The 21407-nt window shown below is 38.5% G+C and overlaps 1 protein-coding gene across 4 annotated transcripts in view; it reads right to left on the reverse strand.

The window, feature by feature from the left end:
• scn5lab (sodium channel, voltage gated, type V-like, alpha b) overlaps nucleotides 1-21407 on the reverse strand; it is a 112980-nt gene that overhangs the window by 25512 nt on the left and 66061 nt on the right. For all 4 annotated transcript variants that reach the window (XM_058392509.1, XM_058392492.1, XM_058392502.1 and 1 more), the window contains one exon: nucleotides 2686-3135. In XM_058392509.1, the coding sequence (XP_058248492.1) occupies nucleotides 2686-3135 (450 nt within the window). The remainder of the gene's footprint in view (nucleotides 1-2685; nucleotides 3136-21407) is intronic.

Consider the following 21407-nt stretch of genomic DNA (forward strand, 5'->3'; position numbering starts at 1 on the left):
CTCTCACATCACACACATGCCAAGACGCACAAGCTCAACCATGAGCCAGGGGCAACCAGGGGCCAATGTGCCGCTGATCTGCTGATAACTATATAAAAAGAGAGTGGGTTTGTTATCTGACCCCTGGAGAGCTGCTCTATACCTCTCAAGTTCAATGGGTTTGCAATTTACAGACCCAATGAACTGTGTGTGTGGCAAGGTGTATCAATTGCATCAATTAGCATTTGATACGTTACCATCTACCAGCATAACAATGTGGATTTAAATAGAGTCTGATGTTAATTTAGATTTGCAACATGAAAACAACTTTAATGGCACTGCAGAATGTGTGTTTCATGAGATAAATCCACCTCAATCATTTCATAGTCCATTCCAGGTAGGGGTGAGGGTGAGTGAGGGAGAAGCTCTGGACAAATGAATGGACAAATAATTCTTTTCAAGGTACAAGGTACACTGAATTGTGACAGATATTTTTTCTTTCTTTCTTTTTTAATTAATTTGTTTGTTTGTTTATTTATTTATGTATTTATTTATTTATTTGGGGGTCAGGAGCAGTGTCTACTCAAAGTAAAATGACTCGGGAGAAGGCAAAAACAGGAGAAAAAAAAAAAGCCTTTCTGCGTGGGTGTTCAGAATTGCAGTTCATGTGGAGTGAAAGCTCTTGTCTGCCTGATAGCCACTTATTAGGCTCCCTATGCGTGGCTCTCTTTCGCCAGGAAAGGAGAAAGCCGTCCACTGCCCTGGAGGTACAGAGTGGGCAAGATAGGGAGGAAGAAGGAAAACGGAGAAGAAGCCTAATCTAAGTCGGCTAGGCTGTAGTGAGGCTGTATTGTAGCAGAGGGTGATTATGGGTCGAGTTTAAATACACAATTTGTTCCACATCGTTGAGGTTTGTGGTCATGTTGATGCTATTTGCTGCTATTGTGCACAAGCCACATAGTGAAAATGCAACAAATGAATTAGCCGGTTTGGAATTAGACATAAAGTGGTGTGGTTACTTTCACTGAGTGTCTCAGTATGCTTGGATCTGTTGTAGATCAGTGCAGTTAATGATGATATTTTCATTAAAGTTATTGAAATATTATATTTATCAATGTAATATTATTATTTTATGAGCATAATGATAATAGTTGGTTGTGATTAATATAACAACAACAACTGTTCCTGTTAGGAGTCCCTGTTTCTGTTCCTGCTAGGGGTTCCTGTACCCCACTTTGAGAATCCTGTGATTAGAACATTGGAAATGCAGACTCTATATTATAATAATTTAATCACCTTCTTTTTTTTTTGCATATGTACAGATAGATTCGATTGAGATTCAATATGTACCTGTCTTTTGTCACTGAAAGATCTAGAGAACTAACAAACCACAATACACCACTATCCTGTTTCCTGAGCCACTTATTGTCCATGGAGCAGGTGGCCAAAAAGCAATATAGTCAAATCAGGGAAACCTGACCTGTTGATAAGCATCAGTCAATAGCATGTTAGGCAAACAGATATCAGACGAGGATGCATGGTTTATTTGTTTCCAGCCAGCCTGAAAATGACCCTACGACTGGAAGAAAAGTTGTGATGTGGTGTTTGAATACAGAATGCTCATGGCTGAGTAATATTAAAGTCATTTCAAGAGCACCTAATGATTTGACTTGAATGGGATTCATATGAGCGTGGATAAAAGAGCATTGTGTGTAGTGCCTACTAGACTGGTGGTACTGTTCAGCCAGTATGGGCAGTCTGGGAGTTACCACACAAATGATTTTATTCTGCTGAGCACATTTGTGTGGAATTGTCATTAAAATGAAACAGCAAACTTCATAACAGCAATCATACTTAGAGCACTTGTAATAAATTAAAAGCCATTAACTAACGTGGGCATCAGACTTCCTAGTGCTTTGCAGGTATAATGTGGAGTGGCTCTCACCTGTGCGCTGGGGTGGATTTCAGTGTGTCAAGTGCACTCAGTATCCACCAGCCACGTGCTGAAGAGGCGACTAATGAATTAGCCAGTTTGAAGTCTGGAAATAGTCCAGTGTATAAAGCACAGACATGGGATGTTCGACAGAATGCTTATGCACCTACATCATTCACTAAGGACTTTCAGTGTACAGTGTAGCCACTGATATATGAATGGCCTGAGTGCTTAGGTTAAGACCAATAAAAAAATTATTCCCATTATACCACCACACTCACAGATTTATACAGTATATTCATTCACTCCTTTTAACGTTATGGCTTCTTAGTAACAGCTAGTTCATAGAGACATGTATGGCAGATGATATGATGCTGATAATTAATGGTTTAACAAATGTAGGTGTTCTTCAACAAAGAAAAATGAAAAAATTGTTCATATGATAAAGCATTCTCTAAGGAGATTTTTATGTTTCTTTTTATTATTAGTTTAAAGATATATTAGGAGTCGCCACTCTTGGCATTTTGTCTTGGAATTTTATGACAGAGTAAAACAGAGGCTGGTATAAACTGATGAAAAGTGAAGTTAATTCATTAAATAATAGAAATCAATCATTTGCAAATTGTTGTGGTATAACAAGAATACAACGTCACCCAACACCCTAAAGTATTTTAGTCATTCCTTAACAAACTGGCCTGCCTATGTAATATGCTCAGTGGACCACCAGTACAATTGGGTATGAAGAGTGTATGAGGGTTATACATCGTACTCACCGGTTTGGTTTCTGCTTCCTTCTCTTCATCAGAGCTGTCACTAGCTTCATCGTCATCATCCTCTTCATCCGGAAACTCTACGTCTGACTCTCCAGGTGCAATAGGCACACTGATGGTCAGGTTGGGGTTGGTCATGTAGCTGTCATCCGGAGAGGCGCACTTATCTCCAGTGCGGCCAATGACCCCTGCTGTGCCGTTGCCCTCGGCCCTCTGGGCCTGCTGGCTGAGCCTCTTCAGCTTCAGCATGGCCTTTGCCTCTTTGGCCTTCTGCCGTCTTCGCTTGAAGTTGCCATTGAAGAAATCACACAGGGCCCGGCGCAGCCACAGGATTCCTCTTTGGATGCGACCTATGGCAATTTGCAGGTTGTTCAGCTCACCGTCATCGTCCGGCGCTGACAGGTTGTCCGCACTGAACGAGCTGAGTAGCAGAGCCAGGAAGAGATTCAGAACCTGATGAGAGAACAGATCCAGGCATATTACACACCATAAAACATTACCACTGCAACAGTATAATAATGCAGTCTTAATTCATTTGACTTTTTTTTCAAACTTGACCAGTACAAAACACAAGGTGTACCAAAAATGGACCTAAGCTAAAGTACATGATAAGGAGCCTGGCTTTACTCTGACCATAGGCATTTCAGACAGGCCTCTAAGTGCTAGCAGCAGTGATAGCATTGTTAAACAGCAGGTGGGAAAAGGGGGAGCTGTTGTAAATGTCATGTCCAACTTTGACACTCACACAGGGAGCCATGTTCAATAGTGAACCATGTGTACATAGGTGTATGGATGTGTGTGGGTAGATGTGTGGGTAGGTGTGTGTGTGTGTATGACTGTCTCTATGGAGGGGGCAGACTTTGATTAGGCAGACACAGCAACCACATCCTCTATGGCGTTGCTTTGGTAATCAAACGATAACTATGCATGCTGTTCCAATTTCCTCTCAGTAATTATGCACAGTTATGAATGAAAGCTACCTACGAGAACCATTAAATTAAACAATATGAAGCTGGGGATTGCCTGATAGTCCAATTGCTATTGTAAGAGGTTAACAGTTTTACAATTTCACAAAGCAATCAAATGTAGAAGTAACTGATGTTTGACTAATAATTTTGCAACACGAAATATGGGTTCATTTGTTTTATGGTTTCAAGATTGTAAGAAACAAAGAAACTCACTTTGGAGCTGTGACTTCTCTGATGTTTATACCATCTATGAACCCATCTTTGAATGGGGGAAAAATCTGAAATAGTAACCTTCATTTTTTTTGTTTTTTTCATTCAAGAGCAAAAGGAAGATGAGTTCTACATTCTCACCGCCATGCAGTCTTCGTTTGGACCAGTCCACACTTCCATAAGCTACGCTAAATTTCCTAAGCCAGACACAGAGTAAAACGCTGTGTAACACACCATGTGGCCAAACAGGCTTAATTAAAGTTCTCCTGTCTGTGAAAGAGGGCTCAGGTGCCCTACTGGCTGCCCGGGGGGCTGCGGCCGTTGCCATGGCACCGTGTTGCTTTGGTCACCTCCACAAAAGTAGATCTGCACTTGTGTGGTCTTATGCAATGCTCTTATTGTGTGGCTGCTTTAGTTGCAGGTTATCGCTACAGCCAGGGGAATGTGTCACTGGAAGGAAGAACAGCATCCATTTAAAAATGATGGCATATTAGACAAAGGCCTTCAAACCAGAGTAACAGGCTTCTCTTAAAAATAGTACTTCCTGTTATATAGATAGAGAAGCACGGTATGACAAAAATGCAGAGTTAACACCTTTTCTATTTCCAAGGAAGAACAAATAAATTTTTAACGAGACACCTAGACATTTAGAGTGACAAGGATATTAGTAGTATCTTCAGAAGAGAGAATAACAGCAGAGGGAATTCACAACTTAATGATACCCAGAGCTGTAGTGGTGAGATTGTTAAATAAGATCTTTGCTGGTTATTAAGACTTAACCAATGCTCCTGAGCTCTCCACTAATACTGCAACTTTTGAACAACTACAGAAAGAAAACGAAAGGATGTTACATGGAGTGTAGGGCTGCCAATTCCTCTCCGTCACGGTGGGCTGTACAGAGAGGGCAAACCCCCCCACCATGCTGGACTCAGTGCGAGTCTCTCAGTGTGAATTTCTCACTGGTGCTGACAGAGGGAATTAGAAGCCCGAGTCCCCTATTTTCTGCCCCACTGACCAGAACACAGATGCTCCGGACTCCAGGCTGCTCAGAGTGAGTCTACCTGGTGACAACTTACTCACAGAGACACCTGCTTACTTTACCATAGCGCTTTTCATTTATTTTAAACCTCAGTAAAATTTCATTTGGTGTGCTTAGTTTCTGCAATGCTACATTAGCAGCGATGACTCATTAAACGTTTAGACCAAAATATCACGGAGGATTATTTGCGCAGTGAAGTTGGGGCTTTATTTTAAAATTGCATGGATCCTTTTACAGCTGTAAATGCAATTGTTGAAACCATTATGGCCTGTAGAATGCCATCATAATCACCTTATCCAGACAAATATCTGATATAGCATTGTTTTAGCATTTTAGTTGCTAGAATAATGTCATATATACATTTACACAGCCTCCATTTAGGTAAACTGGTGCCTCGGTTAGTTTAATTAAGTGCACTTAATTAAACTCAGCAGTGATCTGTAGGTAAATCATTTTGGTCTTGGTCAGATAATCATCTTGAGATATGACACTGGATCAAAGTTTCCTATGCACGTGACTGACAAGCTCATTTTACTTACAGAAAGATATAGAGTACCTCTATTGTGGGTGGCTTTGATTACTTCTCAGATCTCTTCTTTATTTCCCTGCCATTGTCGGGACATTCTAGAATATTCATTCCCGCTAGCTATTTGTAAAGCATTTTTTAATACTATAGCTGCACTATTTTATGCTCATAGCTGCACGTCCCAGGACTTGTGACAAGCCCTAATCTCAATGGGAGGAACAGAGTCCCTCTACTGCACTAAGTGAGGTTAACCATCCGTGTTACCGGAATGAGTATAGTCTTCTCCTCTGAGAGTGTAGTGGTACTCAGTATAAGTACAGCTGCATGGCCAGCATTTAGGGAAGATATCTCGTTTTTACCAGATGGCAAGGTAAATGTAATGACTACAAGTAAATGTAGAATAAAATCATTTCTAATCCCACTTTCTGGTGTCATCCAGAAGAGGATGGAATTTTAAGCCTTGTTCCTCTCGAGTTTTCTTCCTATGTTCTAAACAGAGAGTTTTATAGTATGGCCTCCAGAATTTACCCTGTCTTGCTCAGTAGGAAACTAAATCTACATCTGGATTGCAGTAAAGCTGCCGTGTGACTCTGTCTATTGTAAAAAGTGTTGCACAAATAAAATCAGACTGAATTAAAAGCACTGGAATAAATACGTGAAAAATGTACATGAATTCCGCAATAAATACAGACATTGGCTAGTGCCTATAATGGGCTCTTTACATCTAACAATGGTAACTGAGAGGGTCCTGAATGCTCACTGAGAACCTCCTGGGGCAGCATGTATTGTTCCTCACTAATGCAATAAATGTGGACCTTTCCAAAGATGGCATCATGCTGAATGCATTAAATCCTGAGTCACAAACCCAGGCCCTAATACAGGGATGCTTAATAAACCCACATACTGAAAGTTCATTTAATTTGCTTCTCAGGACACTGACCAACAAACAGCATTATCACATTATATAGCTGAGTAAATGGCTTAAATGTACTACTGAGCAAGTAATAAAGTAAATCTCATATTGTGGTGTGAAAAAATCTAACACCATTTACGAACACTAAAAGATATTTCCTCAGTTGGAGTTGATGATGGTGGTGAAGAGCTCTGTTTAACACTCGTCACTCTGAAATCCCCCATAGATATTCAGTGGTATCTGATGACTACGAAGACCACAGTATTTGATTTATTTTATTTTTATCCTCATCAAACTATTCAGTGAACCATCATGCCCTGTAGATTGGTACAGGTTCATCCTGGGAGAGCCAAGAACAAATGGACCCAAAGCATTCAGTATGTAAATCAAACTATTAATAAAAATGGTAAGAAATATCAAAGTAGATCACTGAATAAATCTAGATACAAAATGTAAAGTGAATAAATAAATTCATGCACTTTTTTGTCTTTTCATTGAATCATTGGTTTATCCAGTTCCTTAATCATTAATCTTTGTACTCAATTTGTCACCCAACTGTATATGCTTTCTGTATTTCAGGGTATAAAATATGGTGTCATGGAGGTCACGTTTATTTAATAGAATCGAAAACCAGTAGGCTTGGTCTGATGCAGCTCATTGGCTTTGTGATGGCTGAAGAGTCTGTAAAATTAATGTGTTTATTTTATGAAGGCTTGATAGATATGGTTTCCTATTTGGAATCAACCCTATTGCCTAAGCTGTGGCATAGTTGATTATTCAACACAGATAACCATAAAAATGACGTTATACTTTATAGTTGTAACTTTTACTATACTAACTATAACAACACAACAAACTACACTACGGCACTATTTACAAAATAACAGTGATGTTTTAATCTCTAGGAATTCATGTCACTGCTATTCCACTCTGTCTCCTCCTCCCACCACAATCAGGAGTGCCCTTTTTCCGGCAAAGCCAAGGCCCTTATAGGGAATAAATCATGGCCTGACCACCAGCGTGGCCTTTCAATATGTTAGATGGCTCCCCTCCTCCTCTTCTTTTCATCTGCCGGCCTTGGACCCCCCCAACAACATCACCATATTAGACATATGAGGGCTTGCCTTTGCTCCTTTGTTTCATTTGACTGTGATTTATTTCATCCATTTCAACTGGAAAAAAAATAATATCAATCGCTCTGATGCAATTCCACCTGATCCCAACCAATTTACCTAATTGGGCTATTTAGTTGCTGTATTTGATGCCGCTCTCACTCTTGAGTTACGCACGATCTGGGGAGATCCACATGCTCTACAGGATTACAGTGTAGCCCAATAAAGCCAAAGCATGCTCGAAATCGAAGGCAGCATCCATTGAATCAGTCTGAGAAGAACAGCCCCTCTGATTACAGTGTCTATATGTGAATAATAGCCCTCTTTGTCAGTATACAGATTAAACAGGAGAGGAATGAGTGCAGGCTGATTTGAGAGACACATGGAGGTGGAGGAGGAGGCTGGCCAGATGGAGGAGGTCAACTGGGGATGGACAGCAAAGCACACAAATTAGGTATGTTCAAGACGCCAGAGGGGCGTGACGAAGCTGAGACGTGCTGAATGGCCAAGACATTATTTAGCCAGAGTGTCATTTCCTCAGTTATCTCATTTCTCTCATCTCTCTCTCTCTCTCTCTCTCTCTCTCTCTCTCTCCCAGATTCGCTCCTCTGTCACCTGAGCTGATTCAGCTTCTATAAAACAAATAGACTTACACAGGTTTGGACAGATTCGAAATGTTGGCTGAATGCGTATAGCCATGAGTCTTTTAAAAAGATCATTGTTCATTCTGTTTGCTTAGGAAAACCAAACACTTGTTAAAGCTCCAACATAATATTTTGGAATTTTGCCCTCTGTGGTAGAAGAATGAGCTACTTGGGAAAGAACATTTGTAATGTATGTTGTGTTGCGTTTTTCTCTCCTCCACATATCTAAAGGCTGTGAGAGGCAAATACACAATCAGCTCTACACTAGCTAGAACACCTAAACACTATTACTGTCCCAATATACTTCTTAAGTGTTATAAGATTAAGTTTTATTGGGCACATCTGTATCACTGGCACACACAAATTATTAGACTGAAGAGCAAAACTCTTCTTCTTCAACAAGCCGGTCTTTTTGCCAGGATGAAAATATCAGGTTAACTTGCTAATATCAGGTGTTTTGAGCTTCATTTCGATCCACCTTGTTGCGTTTGAATCGTCAATCTATTTGCTTTGTGCTGTGTTCATACTGTGTTCAGGCTTACTCAAAAACAGTTGAAGGGAAAAGAGATCTCTCTTAGGATGCCTGCGGCTCTGTGTGTACCAGGGCAAGTTTTTGGCTCTAGTTCTTTTAGGCATGATAGTTTGGAGTATGCTGGTGTATAAAGTGTGAGCTCCAAACTTCCAGTCGATACAAGCCCGACAGCTCTGACTGTGAAGTACTATTACAGGATTTCCAGGGAGACTCACAGAAACTCAGCAATTTTAGAGAGTATTTTCTTCCCTGCCTAATGTGTTTTTGTTAGTTGTAATGTTTTTTTGTTGTTTTTTTTTAAACAAAAATCACATACTGTGGCTTTCAAATGGTTTACTTTATCTACTCTATTATCTACTCTATTATTATCTACTCTATTATTTACTAAAAGCAGTAACAATTATAACACAAAAGCATTATTCATTGATCATATGAACTGTGTCACTGACAGGTTTACAATATGAAAAGACAATGGTGACTATCCAGACTAACAATTAAAACAATTTTGTCATATTCCAATTTCATAAAAGTTTTTTTTTGGTGAGAAAAATCCATCCATCCATCTATTTTGTGTAGCACTTATCCTGCACAGGGTCCTAGAGAACCCGGATTCCCAGGCATCTCAAGGGACTCAAGTGCACAAGGCAAAGGACACGGGAAAGGGTGGCAACCCAGCACAGGGCACAATCACTCACACACACACACACACACACACACACACACACTGGACAATTTAGAGATGCCAGTCAACCGATGTTTTTGGACTGGGAGAGGAAACTGTAGTACCCGTAGGAACCCTCTGAAGCACAGGGAGAACAGGAAAACTCCATACACACAGGGTGAAGGTGCGAATCGAACCCCCGACACTGAAAGTGCAAGGTGTACGTTCTAACCATCATTTTAATGTTACAAATAGTTAATTTCTTTGATTAAAGTGACAATGAATTGTAGTGCAACGTCAATTCAATTCAATTTATTTTGTATAGCGCCTTTTACAATGAACATTGTCTCTTTACAAAAGAAGAGAAACGGAGAAAGGGGAGGGGAAAAATGAAAATAAAAAAATAAAATAAATACATAACTAGAAATAAGAATAAATTATTAAATTAAACTATTTTATTTTATCCCTAATGAGCAAGCCTGAGGCGACGGTGGCAAGGAAAAACTCCCTGGGATGATATGAGGAAGAAACCTTGAGAGGAACCAGGCTCAGAATGTTTCTCAGTGTCAGAATTTCTAATACTAACTGCTCTTGTTACTCAAAAAATTCGGAATGAAAAAATCAAGATCAGATCCAATACAATAATATGACATATTTTTAATTCAGATGAGAAAACAAACAAACCAAGCCACAGTTAATGTTCAGTAGGGCAGTATTCCACCATGTGGATTATGTGGGTTAGTGTCTAGTGAGAAAAGCATTTAGCATCCAAAGAGCTGCAGGTCCAAGTCCCAGCACAGGGGAAATGATTCCACTGGTGGCGAACCAACATTCAAATAATATCTGCCATTTTTAGCTCCAGGGACTGCAGTGGGAAGGAGCGGGGCGTGGAGAGGTGGAGAGAGGAGACGGGGCTCGTCACAACTGCAATACGTAACACTGTAGGCTGAATTTAAGGAACTTTAGAAACACACAAATAGCTTGTCCTGCTTCTTAATTTATACGTTGACTCTGCTTACATGTAAAATGTAGTTATTATGGTGTGGATTTTATCCCTGAATGTCAACGATACACTTTATTGATAGAGCACTTTTGTACGTCGCTCTGGATAAAGACCTAAATGTAAATTTATTAAAAAATGAAAATATTTCTCCTTTTTGAGCATGACAGAAATAATATTTTGACCAAGATACATTCACTAAGATCATAAGGCACACAACAAAAATCATGGCTTTATTTTAAAAAGATCTTAAATGAAACAAGTTACGAGGTAAATGGTTTTGCACTGTATTTTCTTAAATAATACAATTTATATTTATTTATTATTTTTTTTTATCTATAGTTTATTTTGCCTAACTATTATGTAATATACTGTAGGTTGATCTATATAGTTTTTATTTGTATTTCATTAATATTTCATCAACAGGCAAACTATACTAAAAATATACTTTGCCCCAAATTTCTTCAGGTTAATACCTTACTAAGTTTGGTAACAGAACCAGAATCAAATGTAGTTGATTCATTGCTATAAATAACTGCTTTATCCTAGAATTGCTGTGGATCTGGGCTCAGAAACAATAAAAAAAGTTAAAAATACATGTAAAATATGTAAAATACATGTAAATAATACCAGACACATATGATGTCCTCAAATTGTAAGGTGTTTCTGGCCAGATGTGCCATGTAGATGTAATTAGCACTGAGTATAAGCCTACTTTTGATCTGTTCATCCATGAAGATGGAAATCACTCTTAAATCAGCAGGGCAGTAAACTTTCACTAACACACCAACTACACAGTAAATATAGTCCACGTGCTTTTTATTTTATTTTTATTTTTTTGCATTATATGATATGGTAGAGCTCTAAAAACCCCCGCTGCATGGACGACTTACTCTTGGGTGAGCAGAACTGTGTAATTACATGTGACTAACCTGTGGGAGACGCCCCCGGCACGCTGCTCATCCTCCTGAGAGCTGGTCTGTCAAACCCGCACAATCAGAGCAACTACACAAGAAGTGAAACTTCGAAGCTTCATACATTACACTGTACCTAACCTTTATGTTCCCTAGTGACTCACAGATAAATGATGCTGTACTTTTTTATCCTGTGAGGGAAAGCAGCTGATCTCTTCCAGCTCACATTAAACTGCACGGGCTTTTTTGGTTAGTAAATCCCAACACCAAAAACCATCTACTCATCTAATTATTATTATTATTAATAATAATAATGCTGGTAATCTCAAATATTGCTATAATGCTATACGTAATCATTGAAGTAGTAGTGTGATGATGGCGTTAACATCCTGGAGCTGATTATCTTCCAATAACTGCACAGAAGTGTTTTATTTCCCGAAGCCTTGATAACCCGACAATGCTAAATGTATATGGTGATATGAGCCTACAAAAAAAACGAAGAAGATTTTCAGGAGCTGCTTCAGTTACACTAAAAGGTGGTGAATAATGAAAAATCTTTTTCTTTATCAATAGATCCCATTATTCTCCAATTAAACAGAATTACACTTACATTTACATTACATTTAGTCATTTGACGCATGCTCTGATCCTTCCATGCAAACCAAACTTATAACTAATTAATTGTGTAAGTATATCTAAGTGATTATATGTGGGGATCACATGACAGATCGACCTTTTTTTCAGTTAATAGGTAGTGTTACAAGTAATTTAACCCTGTGTTCACACTAGAGAGCGAAAAAAGTGAGCATCCTTTCTCTAAGTATGCGTGACACAGAGCTGTGATTTCAGTGAAAACGGCAAGCAAAAATGCACCGTGAGAATTAGCTTGATTAATTCCTTTAGCTTGAGTAAATCATATTGTGTGTAACATGACATTTTTTTTTATTGCACCTCTCACAACTTTTTTTATTGCACCTCCGTCTAGCAATTAGTTCCTAGTTACTGTTTCACTCGTAAAAAAAAATAGAAGAAAAACCCTGGCTTTGTTGTAACCTGTCATATACAACCTTGCATACGTTACAAAATAAAATAAGGCTTGGAAGGAAGTAGCAGAGACCGCTAGTACGCTAGAGACTGCTAGTGTGCTTGTAGCTTGTAGAGTTAGCTAATCGATATACGTTCTGATAAATGTTCTGAAAATCAATAAGCACATCATCATTATAGCCTTCTCTTAACATGTTTGTACAGCTTGGTATTTCAAAGTAATTTAAATATTATATTAAATTAACAAAAACGAAGTCGCGGCATAATTGAGTCAGAGAGAAGAGAAAATAATCAAAAACATGATATTCCTAAGCAGCTATGAGTCACTCAAGGAAAACCAGTAATTCAGTCAGAGCTGTTCGGGTGGGATTTGGCCGGGGATTTCAGCTACAATCACTGTGTTAGAAAGCCAGAGAAATTATCAGAGGGAGTTGTGCATGAAAGATTTCTTTAAATGTGTCTCACCGGTATTCTCTGCAGCATCATTGCTCACAACCCTGCTGCTGAATCCAGCTGTGTCTGAACATTGACGTACCAGCTGCCAAGTCATAGGCCAAGCTAGTCAGACCAGTAGACCATATTTATAAGCTTCTAAGATGCTTACTTGACTAAATTGATCAATAAATGTTTGAAATGTTGTATCTGTGTTACTGTTGTTATATACCTTGTCTATGATGTAGCATTAATAGATATTCATGCCAGCTGGTAAAGATGGCCTACTAGGTAGCTAGCTAGCTGGCCAACCTAGTAGGCCATCTTTGCCAGCTTTGCTAGCTAGCTAGCTAGCTAGCTAGATAGATAGACAGATAGACAGACAGACAGACAGACAGACAGATAGATAGATAGATAGATAGATAGATAGATAGATAGATAGATAGATAGATAGATAGATAGATAGATAGATAGATAGATAGATAGATAGATAGATATCTGCTTTGTATTTTAGATTTTATTATGCTTAATGACACGCGACCCCTTTACTTATAGTCTCGTGAATGCAAATTATGAGTAATTATATTTTCTCACCTAGCTAGCCACTACTATCAGGCACTTTACAATTTGTTCTGATCAATAGCTTGCTGCAGTTACACTGCCTGTTTGTAGCTAACGTGACTAACAACACTGTAAGCTGTCAAACTGACTTACAGTTAAAAAAATGTTCCCAGAAGGTTGAAAGGCATGGTACTTGCTAACTGAGCTAGTTGCTTTAAGGTGCTTTTTTTTTAAATCAGCAAAACAGTTCTTGAATAATGAGATTTATCTTGAATACTTGAGCTAGATAAGCCAGATAATACAACACTAGGTATCATGTTAGTATGCCAGTATCGTAATTAGTCCTTGAATGTCTACTGATTTGATTTTCTTAAAATCAGTTTTACTGAAAGATTTTAAAGACTCACACAGTTAACAGTATGGTCACACTAATGTTCCTCTGTAAGCTGTTTGCTGTAACATTCTGCTGCTAGAGAGGGCTTCAGATCCCAAACTGACACACTATCACCATCACACTGTAAGACCAGCATGAAGACAAAGTGCTATTTACCTCTGATCCACTCAGCTTTACTCAGTACCATTCCCGTTAGATCAGCCAACATCTGAAGAAATGTTTTACTTTATATCATTTATACTGGACATGATTAAGCTTTCTTTCAGCTTGGTTTATATCCAAATATTCTTTCACACTCATTCCCTTAACAGAGAGCAGGTCTAATCGAAGCACATAAATGCATAAAATTTCACTTTTCTTTGCATTTATAAATAAACCAGATGCTTGAAAGGTATGGTCTGGAAAGAAATTTGAGCTTTATCACTCAGGAAAAGCAAGCGCCATCTGCCAGCTGGACAGCAAGCACCTATTTTGATGCTTTCGATTCCTGAATGATGGAGAATGTATAAATTAATGAGTGTAGCTGCTAAAAAAAGAACTAATGGGAGGATATAGCAACACTGGTGGATATCATTTTGCAAACTAAAGCATGGTGATGTTATAAGTTACAGAAATTTAACTTTCCCTTTATATATACAGTCTATATATATTATGCGTTTGTGTGCAGTCAGTGGTGGTTAGGTGAAAACAAGCTTGTTTAGTCTTGTTATGGATGATCAGATGCCTATTATGAAAAGCTCTGAAGTTCTTATTAGATTTTAGATATTAAAATTATTAGATCAGATATTAGATTGATTAAATTTTACATATTAGATTAGAATATTATTATTCAAGTGAATGTAGTCTCTTTACCTGGTGTGCGTGGGATTGGTAGTATTCCTTCATAGTACAGTTATTGCATCTCCCAAACCAGTGCTTGGACCCCGCTGCTCTCAGCTCCCAACACATATGAAGCAGACACCCAGTGTTCTCAAAGGAATGTGTGTGTTGGGAGCTGAAAGGGGTGAAAATGTGTAAAACCTTTGGGGGAGACAGACCCTTTTAGGTGATACAGCATTAGGCAGACTGGTGGCTACGTGCATAACCTGACACAGTAAAAGCTAGTCATTCATCTACATAGCCCACATGGATGTGTGCTGTATGTATGGGGGAACAATTTCATGCGCATTCCTAAAATGAAATGCCATGCTAGGTTTTTCAGCGTGCATCATAGGCGCCAGCTCAGTGGATGCTCTGAAATTCAAACACCCTCAACTATTTTAGGTAAGACCCATTAAACATGTACACCAGATGCAGTTCTTTGGAAATTACAATACAGATGACAGACCCCAAAAAAAATAAAAAAATAAACTGAAAAGAGTTTAATACCTGTGGGATCATAGCATCTGTTTTTTGATCTTATAGACTAATGTTACCCTTTCAACATGGCCACATATCATTTGCTTTCAGTGACAGCTGGAGATTTTAAAAGGCTGTGTCCCAAACTAGCATGCTAAATAGTACAGTAAAATAGTACACTCTTTAGGGTAGCAGGTAGCCTGTGCATATTTGACATACTGTTTAGTGCACTGATATGTGATTTGGGACTCAGCCAGTGATATTCGTTCTCCTGCTACTCGCCATGCTGCTGGGGCTTGAAGTGTTGATTATCTGAACGGTGCCAGCGTTTTTGTTGTAAATAGATGGCAGCAAATGTGAAAAGTAATCACTGTTTTCGGCTCATTCTGACATTAACAGACTTCACGGATGCTCATTTATACATGTCATTTCCTGTGAGGTTTTGTTTGTTTTTGTTTGCTTGGATAATACCTCAATTTGTGGAGGGCAGGACAGATCATTTGAAGCACAAGACATCTAGTTTATGAAATTGTATAACTTCACAAATATGTAACCTGTTATAAGCACCTAAAGCATTATTCATTAGCCATGCATTGTTATGGGATTTCTTTTTTAGGAATTGTAAATTTGGTAACATTATTGAAAAGAAAAGAGAGAGAGAGACAGAGAGACAGAGGAAGACAGAGAGAATACTAATTTAATAAATACAACATTCAAAATACAACTTTCAAGTTAGAACATATTCTCTGCCTTACAGGCAAGTCTGAATCTCTCTTAGTTGCATTTTTGTAATTAATAATCATAAGGATCCATTTATAATTTTGTAAACAATGCAAATCAAAGTAGCAATATCCAACAGAGAGGAAGAGACGGCACTTCCATGCCATCATTGCACTAAGCGCAATAAAACCGTGCACTGAAGCACGAAATCTTCCAGTCCACTTGAGGCCTTTATAATGAAATAATGCACTCCAGAAAACATCAAGTGCCTATGATAGCTAATGATGCCATTTAGCTAGAACACATGAGGAGCTCACTGATAGTAACGCATACTCCTGGAGCAGAAGCCTTCAAGACAGGTGGTAATATTGTATCAGGAGAAACTCTGGCAGCTCCTCAATAAATGTGCTGCTCTGGTTTAGAAATAGGGAAGATTGCATTCATACTAAAGATATAAGTAGGAATATATTAATAAAATGTGCATTAAGATTGTATGACATTTAAGATTGTTGTGTAACCTGGGTGAGTAAAAGGCAGAGGATTGCATTTGAATCTAATTTGTCAGGGAAATGTAGATCTCTGGTGGCAGGGGGTGCACAATTCAAACATTAGACTATGCCAATGTCCAGCCAAACTCAGCCTTGGGGCAGGGTTACAGCTCTCCATGCATGCAGCTCGGCTTTTTGACACTTGGACGATTCGACAGAATGTCAGATGTGTTTTTGTAAGTCTTACCCAAGAACAGATGTGCATTACAGATATAAACAAGCAAGCAAAGACTATAGACGCTGAGCTCTGTCTTGAAATGTGCTTATTTATCCTGGCTCTCGCAATATCTTGGCATAATCGAGGTATATATCCCCAGACATTCCACATGTTCGAACAGTGCATGGTGCCATACAGAATAAATCCAATTCATAGATATTCTATTCAAGCGCTACAGGTCTAAACATTTTAGTTGTGTAAGAAAAATACCTGGGGTTGTTGCAATTATCTAAGCATCCACCTCCTCACTTTTCACGCCCCAATAAAAATAAAAGACAAGTCTATATCTAACTAAGCCATTTAAGCCTAGCAGTTTCGCAAAATATTTAACTGAGTGAAACGTGCAAAGACTGCACGCAAGAATCGGAACACACCCCTTAACTTGTAACATGGGTCACCATGTGACCGTATGACCTCATCACACAGGTAGCTCTTGTTCTGGGTGTCTCACTTCGCTGCAGATGAGAGCCAAACGCAAACCTAGCGAGTCCCACAGACCACACACTATAAATAGAGCATTATCTATGCAACACAACATAGGCAGCTGACCAGGGTTATCAGACTGTACCTTTGTGAGACAACAGGTGGTGAGTGTGTCAGTCAGCCAGTGAGGGAGCGAGCGATAGCAGGCGTAGGTAAACACGCACATCATCACTCTTAATTCTCCCAATCCCTAACGACAACTGTGTGATGAAATGGAGATTCTCTGTTCAAAATGAAATAAAAAATGCACTTGTCTTCAAATATGTTTTGATGTCAATGACCTGAATGCAGTTTTGCCAAATTTTGTATACACAATAGAGATCATATTAATAATATTTCTTCTGATGGTTCACTTACTCCTATATTACTATCATTAAAGAGGTTTAAGCACATGATTCCATTCAGTTCAGTTTTATTTGTATAGCGTTTGGACAATGTTGCAAATCAGCCTTACAGGAATATATAAATTCAGGATTTAATTATGTAAAACAATTGGAATTACTTATTATATAATACATTTTGTCACATCATGTCATATAACCCTGAAAAGCTTCCTTGATTCTATATATCAAGTTATGTGTCATTCTGATATCCACGTGAGTTTCCTTTAAAACCTTAAAAAGCTGCATCTTAGGTTCTAGATTATCTGAATTCGTGTTTATTTTGTATTCCTGATTAGAATGGCATTAAAGAGCAAAATCTCTTGCTCACTGTTGTGTTCATGATACAGTGGAGAATGGCATGAAATAACTGCGTCATAAACAATGCAATGACGATAACTTGCTTTTCTTGAAAGAAGGAAATAAATTTGTCTAGTAAAGCCTTTCTCTTGTGAGTATCATTAGAACGAAATTTCCTTACCGGCATCAGAACATTTACCTACAATATAGACAAAGACTTGTTTGCAAAAATACATTTAAATAAAAAAAAAAAAAATCCAATGTTTAATGTATTTCTATACATAGAATACTGAGATTATCAGCAGTCTAGCAAAGATAGATAGTGATATCAATTCTGAAAAAAAAAATGTTAGTGTAAAGTTTTTAATTACTAATTTGTCAGATTTGTATTATTTGACTGTATTATACATGCTGTATAGATAGATTATATTTACTCGTATATATTCTATAAATACCAGAGTTGCTGTGAATAAATGACATGCTAATAACTCAGTTAAAAATCCATCCCATATCCAAACGGTCATTAATTATATTCGTTCCTTTTAAATGTCTGCTTAGGTAGGCTATCTCTGCACTGCCCATAGTATGTATAATATAGCTTTAAAGATCTTGTGTCTGGATACTCTAGATACTCGTATATCCATGTAAATATATATAGTGTAACCTGTAAGTGCCGTAGTTTATCCGGATGGAGTCACAGTCTATGATGTGTAATCTTTAACAGAATGCCAGCTTAACCCCTGACCTATGATCCTCAACATAGACGCATTTTCTCAGAATGACCTTGTCATTCACCACAGGTGTAGACATATGGATATATGTTTCTAGTTTACAGCTACCTATAAAAAGGTCTTTCGGTAGAACACATGATTTATTTTTATGATTTTTATATTATAGTTTAATCAAGTACAAATTCCAGCAAAGCTTGTGTGTCTGAGTCTTTGGGATGAGTAACACAGTGGAACTCAGAAAGAAAAGTGGGTAATCTCTGAGCAGACATGCCATGTTCTAACACCACCAATCAGGTATTCAGTGTGGAATGTCCAATGCTGCAGGATCCCACTTGTCAAGGTGTTAACTGCCAGCAGGCCTACTAAGGAATTAGCACATAGCCGCATAATAAAGAGGCCAAAACATATACAATGACCAAGAGCAAGTTGTGATTACAGCCGAGAAAGTAACCATACCATACATTCACAGGCGCTAAGGACACTTGAGTGAAGTCATAAAATCATGCCCCTTTGACGCAAGTTACCGAGAAGCACAGCACTTAACAACACCTGAGACATTTCATTGAAGGCTGATGATTAAATCATAACATTTGTAGATTGAAAGTGACTCAATGTCAGTGTCATACACCTTCACTTAAAGTATTGGCCTTGTTCAAAGAGAGGTGACTGTAACTCCTTATATATGGATATGGTGGGATCATTCCCCCTCAAAACAGTCTAAGGATTTTTTAAATACATTTTAATATCGATGCAGCCTCATATCTAGAAATCTCCAAGTCAAGTCAAGTCAAGAAGCTGTTTATTGTCATTTCAACCATATATAGCTGACGCATTACATAGTGAAATAAAACAACATTTCTCCAGGACCATAAAACAACACAGAGCTAAAGCCTCAAAGTTAGACCTCTAGCTTTTATTAGAAATTCTGGTACATTTTGTCACTAAAACATCCAAGAACCATGTATTTGAACAGGAAAAGGCCATTTAACAGACATTGCCTGTGACTTGTCACAGACTGTTCCCAGAGTACTTCGACAAACTCATGAGAGCATCACATTTATTTGCCACTAGCAGCTTCTGACATTATCTTTCTCTGAAAAGCTCCTTGAGTCATAGTATTCAAAAAAAAGAAGTGTTTTATGTTAGAAACCAGTGCATGTTTGTGCATATGCTATGCAGAATTGCAGCCTTCAAGACTGTGAAGTTTGTGGCCAGAAAAAGTGGCCAGAAATAAGTGAGATTAAATAGTAGCTTACAATACTATATATTAGTCACTAATACTAAACGTCTCATGGTGTTATTTTAAAAGCTAATAATAAAAAAACACAGGTAGCTCTGGTTTTGGGCATCCCACGCCTCTGTAGATGAGCGATGAGAGCCGAGAGGCAAACACAAACCAAACAAGTCTCACAGACCACACACTATAAATAGAGCATTATCTATGCAACATGTTGGTGAATATACTATGCAGAATTGATGGCCAAAAACTATACAGAAATCATTTATACTAGGCTAAAACAATTGTACAGAAAGTATCTGAGTGTGCGATAGAAATATTAGCTATTTGTTTAGTCAGAAATCCTAAAAGTCTGATGATGTTATTAAAAACAAATTTGTAAAAACATGCTGGGTGGCAAAAACAAAGTACAACTTCCATCTGGAATGGCTCTGGAGCCTATCCTGGGAGCCCTGAGCCTAAAGCGGGAATACACCCTGGGCTGGACCCCATTTTATCCTTCAATGGACAGTATATTAGGTTAATAAATACAGTATTTACATCAGTAAATCGTTACTGCAGAGTGAAACTGCTCCAAACATGTAGACTGACTGTAGGGTCATAACCAAGTAATAGGCATGAACATTTTTATACAAAGTAGATTCAGTGACAAGCCACTGGTGCAGTAATCATGCTTCAAAAAGGAGGAATGCGGTTTCCTTTAGTTCACTGACAGCTACACACTGGTAATAAGTTCTCTGTCTCTCTGTGATTTTCACTGCAACACTCGGCATGAGTCTGATCCAACTGAACATCCTGTGGTTCCAAATTTTCTAGCTGCTTTTAGAAAGTGCTACAAATCCTTCGCAGAGAATCATTTTTCTTATCTACATGGACTTTTAATTGGGGGTCTGTGCATTTTCTGTCACACTCTTCTTCACGTCTCGGACCGCATATGGAGTCTCCAGTCTACCCCTGATACATTATAGTGGGTATCTGGGATGTTGCCCATCTGATAACATCTTTATCTCACCATCTCCAGTTACAGAACCCCGCTTTATAATCATTATAATTGTTCACACGGGTGAACTGACATATCTACATATCCACAAAATATCCACACATGTGGTATAATGACTTCAAGCCACACTTTAGATTTCAGTTTCACTGAAACTTCAAGGTGTCTTGAAGCACCTCACTAAACTGACATCCTCCTTCACCTTCTGGTCTACAGGGTGTACACCACGCTCAGGTAACACATCCACTGAGATTACAGGAGGTGATTAGAGGGTGAGTGAGTGGACCGTGGCACTTCCTTACACCAGGATCACATGCACCTGAACCCCAGTGACCTGTATATACTGCTATCAGGTTACCGTAGCTCATGCTCAAAGCTGAAGCCTTATTTTTTTCTTTTTGCATGTTGCTGGGATGTGCTTGCTGACGAAATGCCTTTGTGTTTATGCGCACATGGATTTTAAGCAATGCTAGCCCTCTGTCTCTGCTCATTCTCTGTCTTTCTCAGCTCCATGTGGAAACGTTTTGGTATCTGGGTGGCAGCCACACCTGTTATCTACATCATCTATTGGACAGCCACAGCAAGTGGAGCCTGTTATTATATCACAAAGTTAAGACTGCTTACAAAAAATAGTAAGGTTCAGACTCAAGTAAATTCACTGTAATTAAAAAATTAGCACAGATTAACAAACTCATCCTGTTTGATTGTATAAGTTTGGTTCTGTAACCTACAAAGACATAACTACCAGGCTTGAAAATATCACAGAAATGATGCAAGCAGTCAGTTCAACTTCAGTTTCACTTCAACTCAGATTTTCTTTAACC

The sequence above is a fragment of the Hemibagrus wyckioides genome, linkage group LG01 (genome assembly GCF_019097595.1).
Source record: "Hemibagrus wyckioides isolate EC202008001 linkage group LG01, SWU_Hwy_1.0, whole genome shotgun sequence".
In the NCBI taxonomy this organism is placed as follows: domain Eukaryota; kingdom Metazoa; phylum Chordata; class Actinopteri; order Siluriformes; family Bagridae; genus Hemibagrus; species Hemibagrus wyckioides.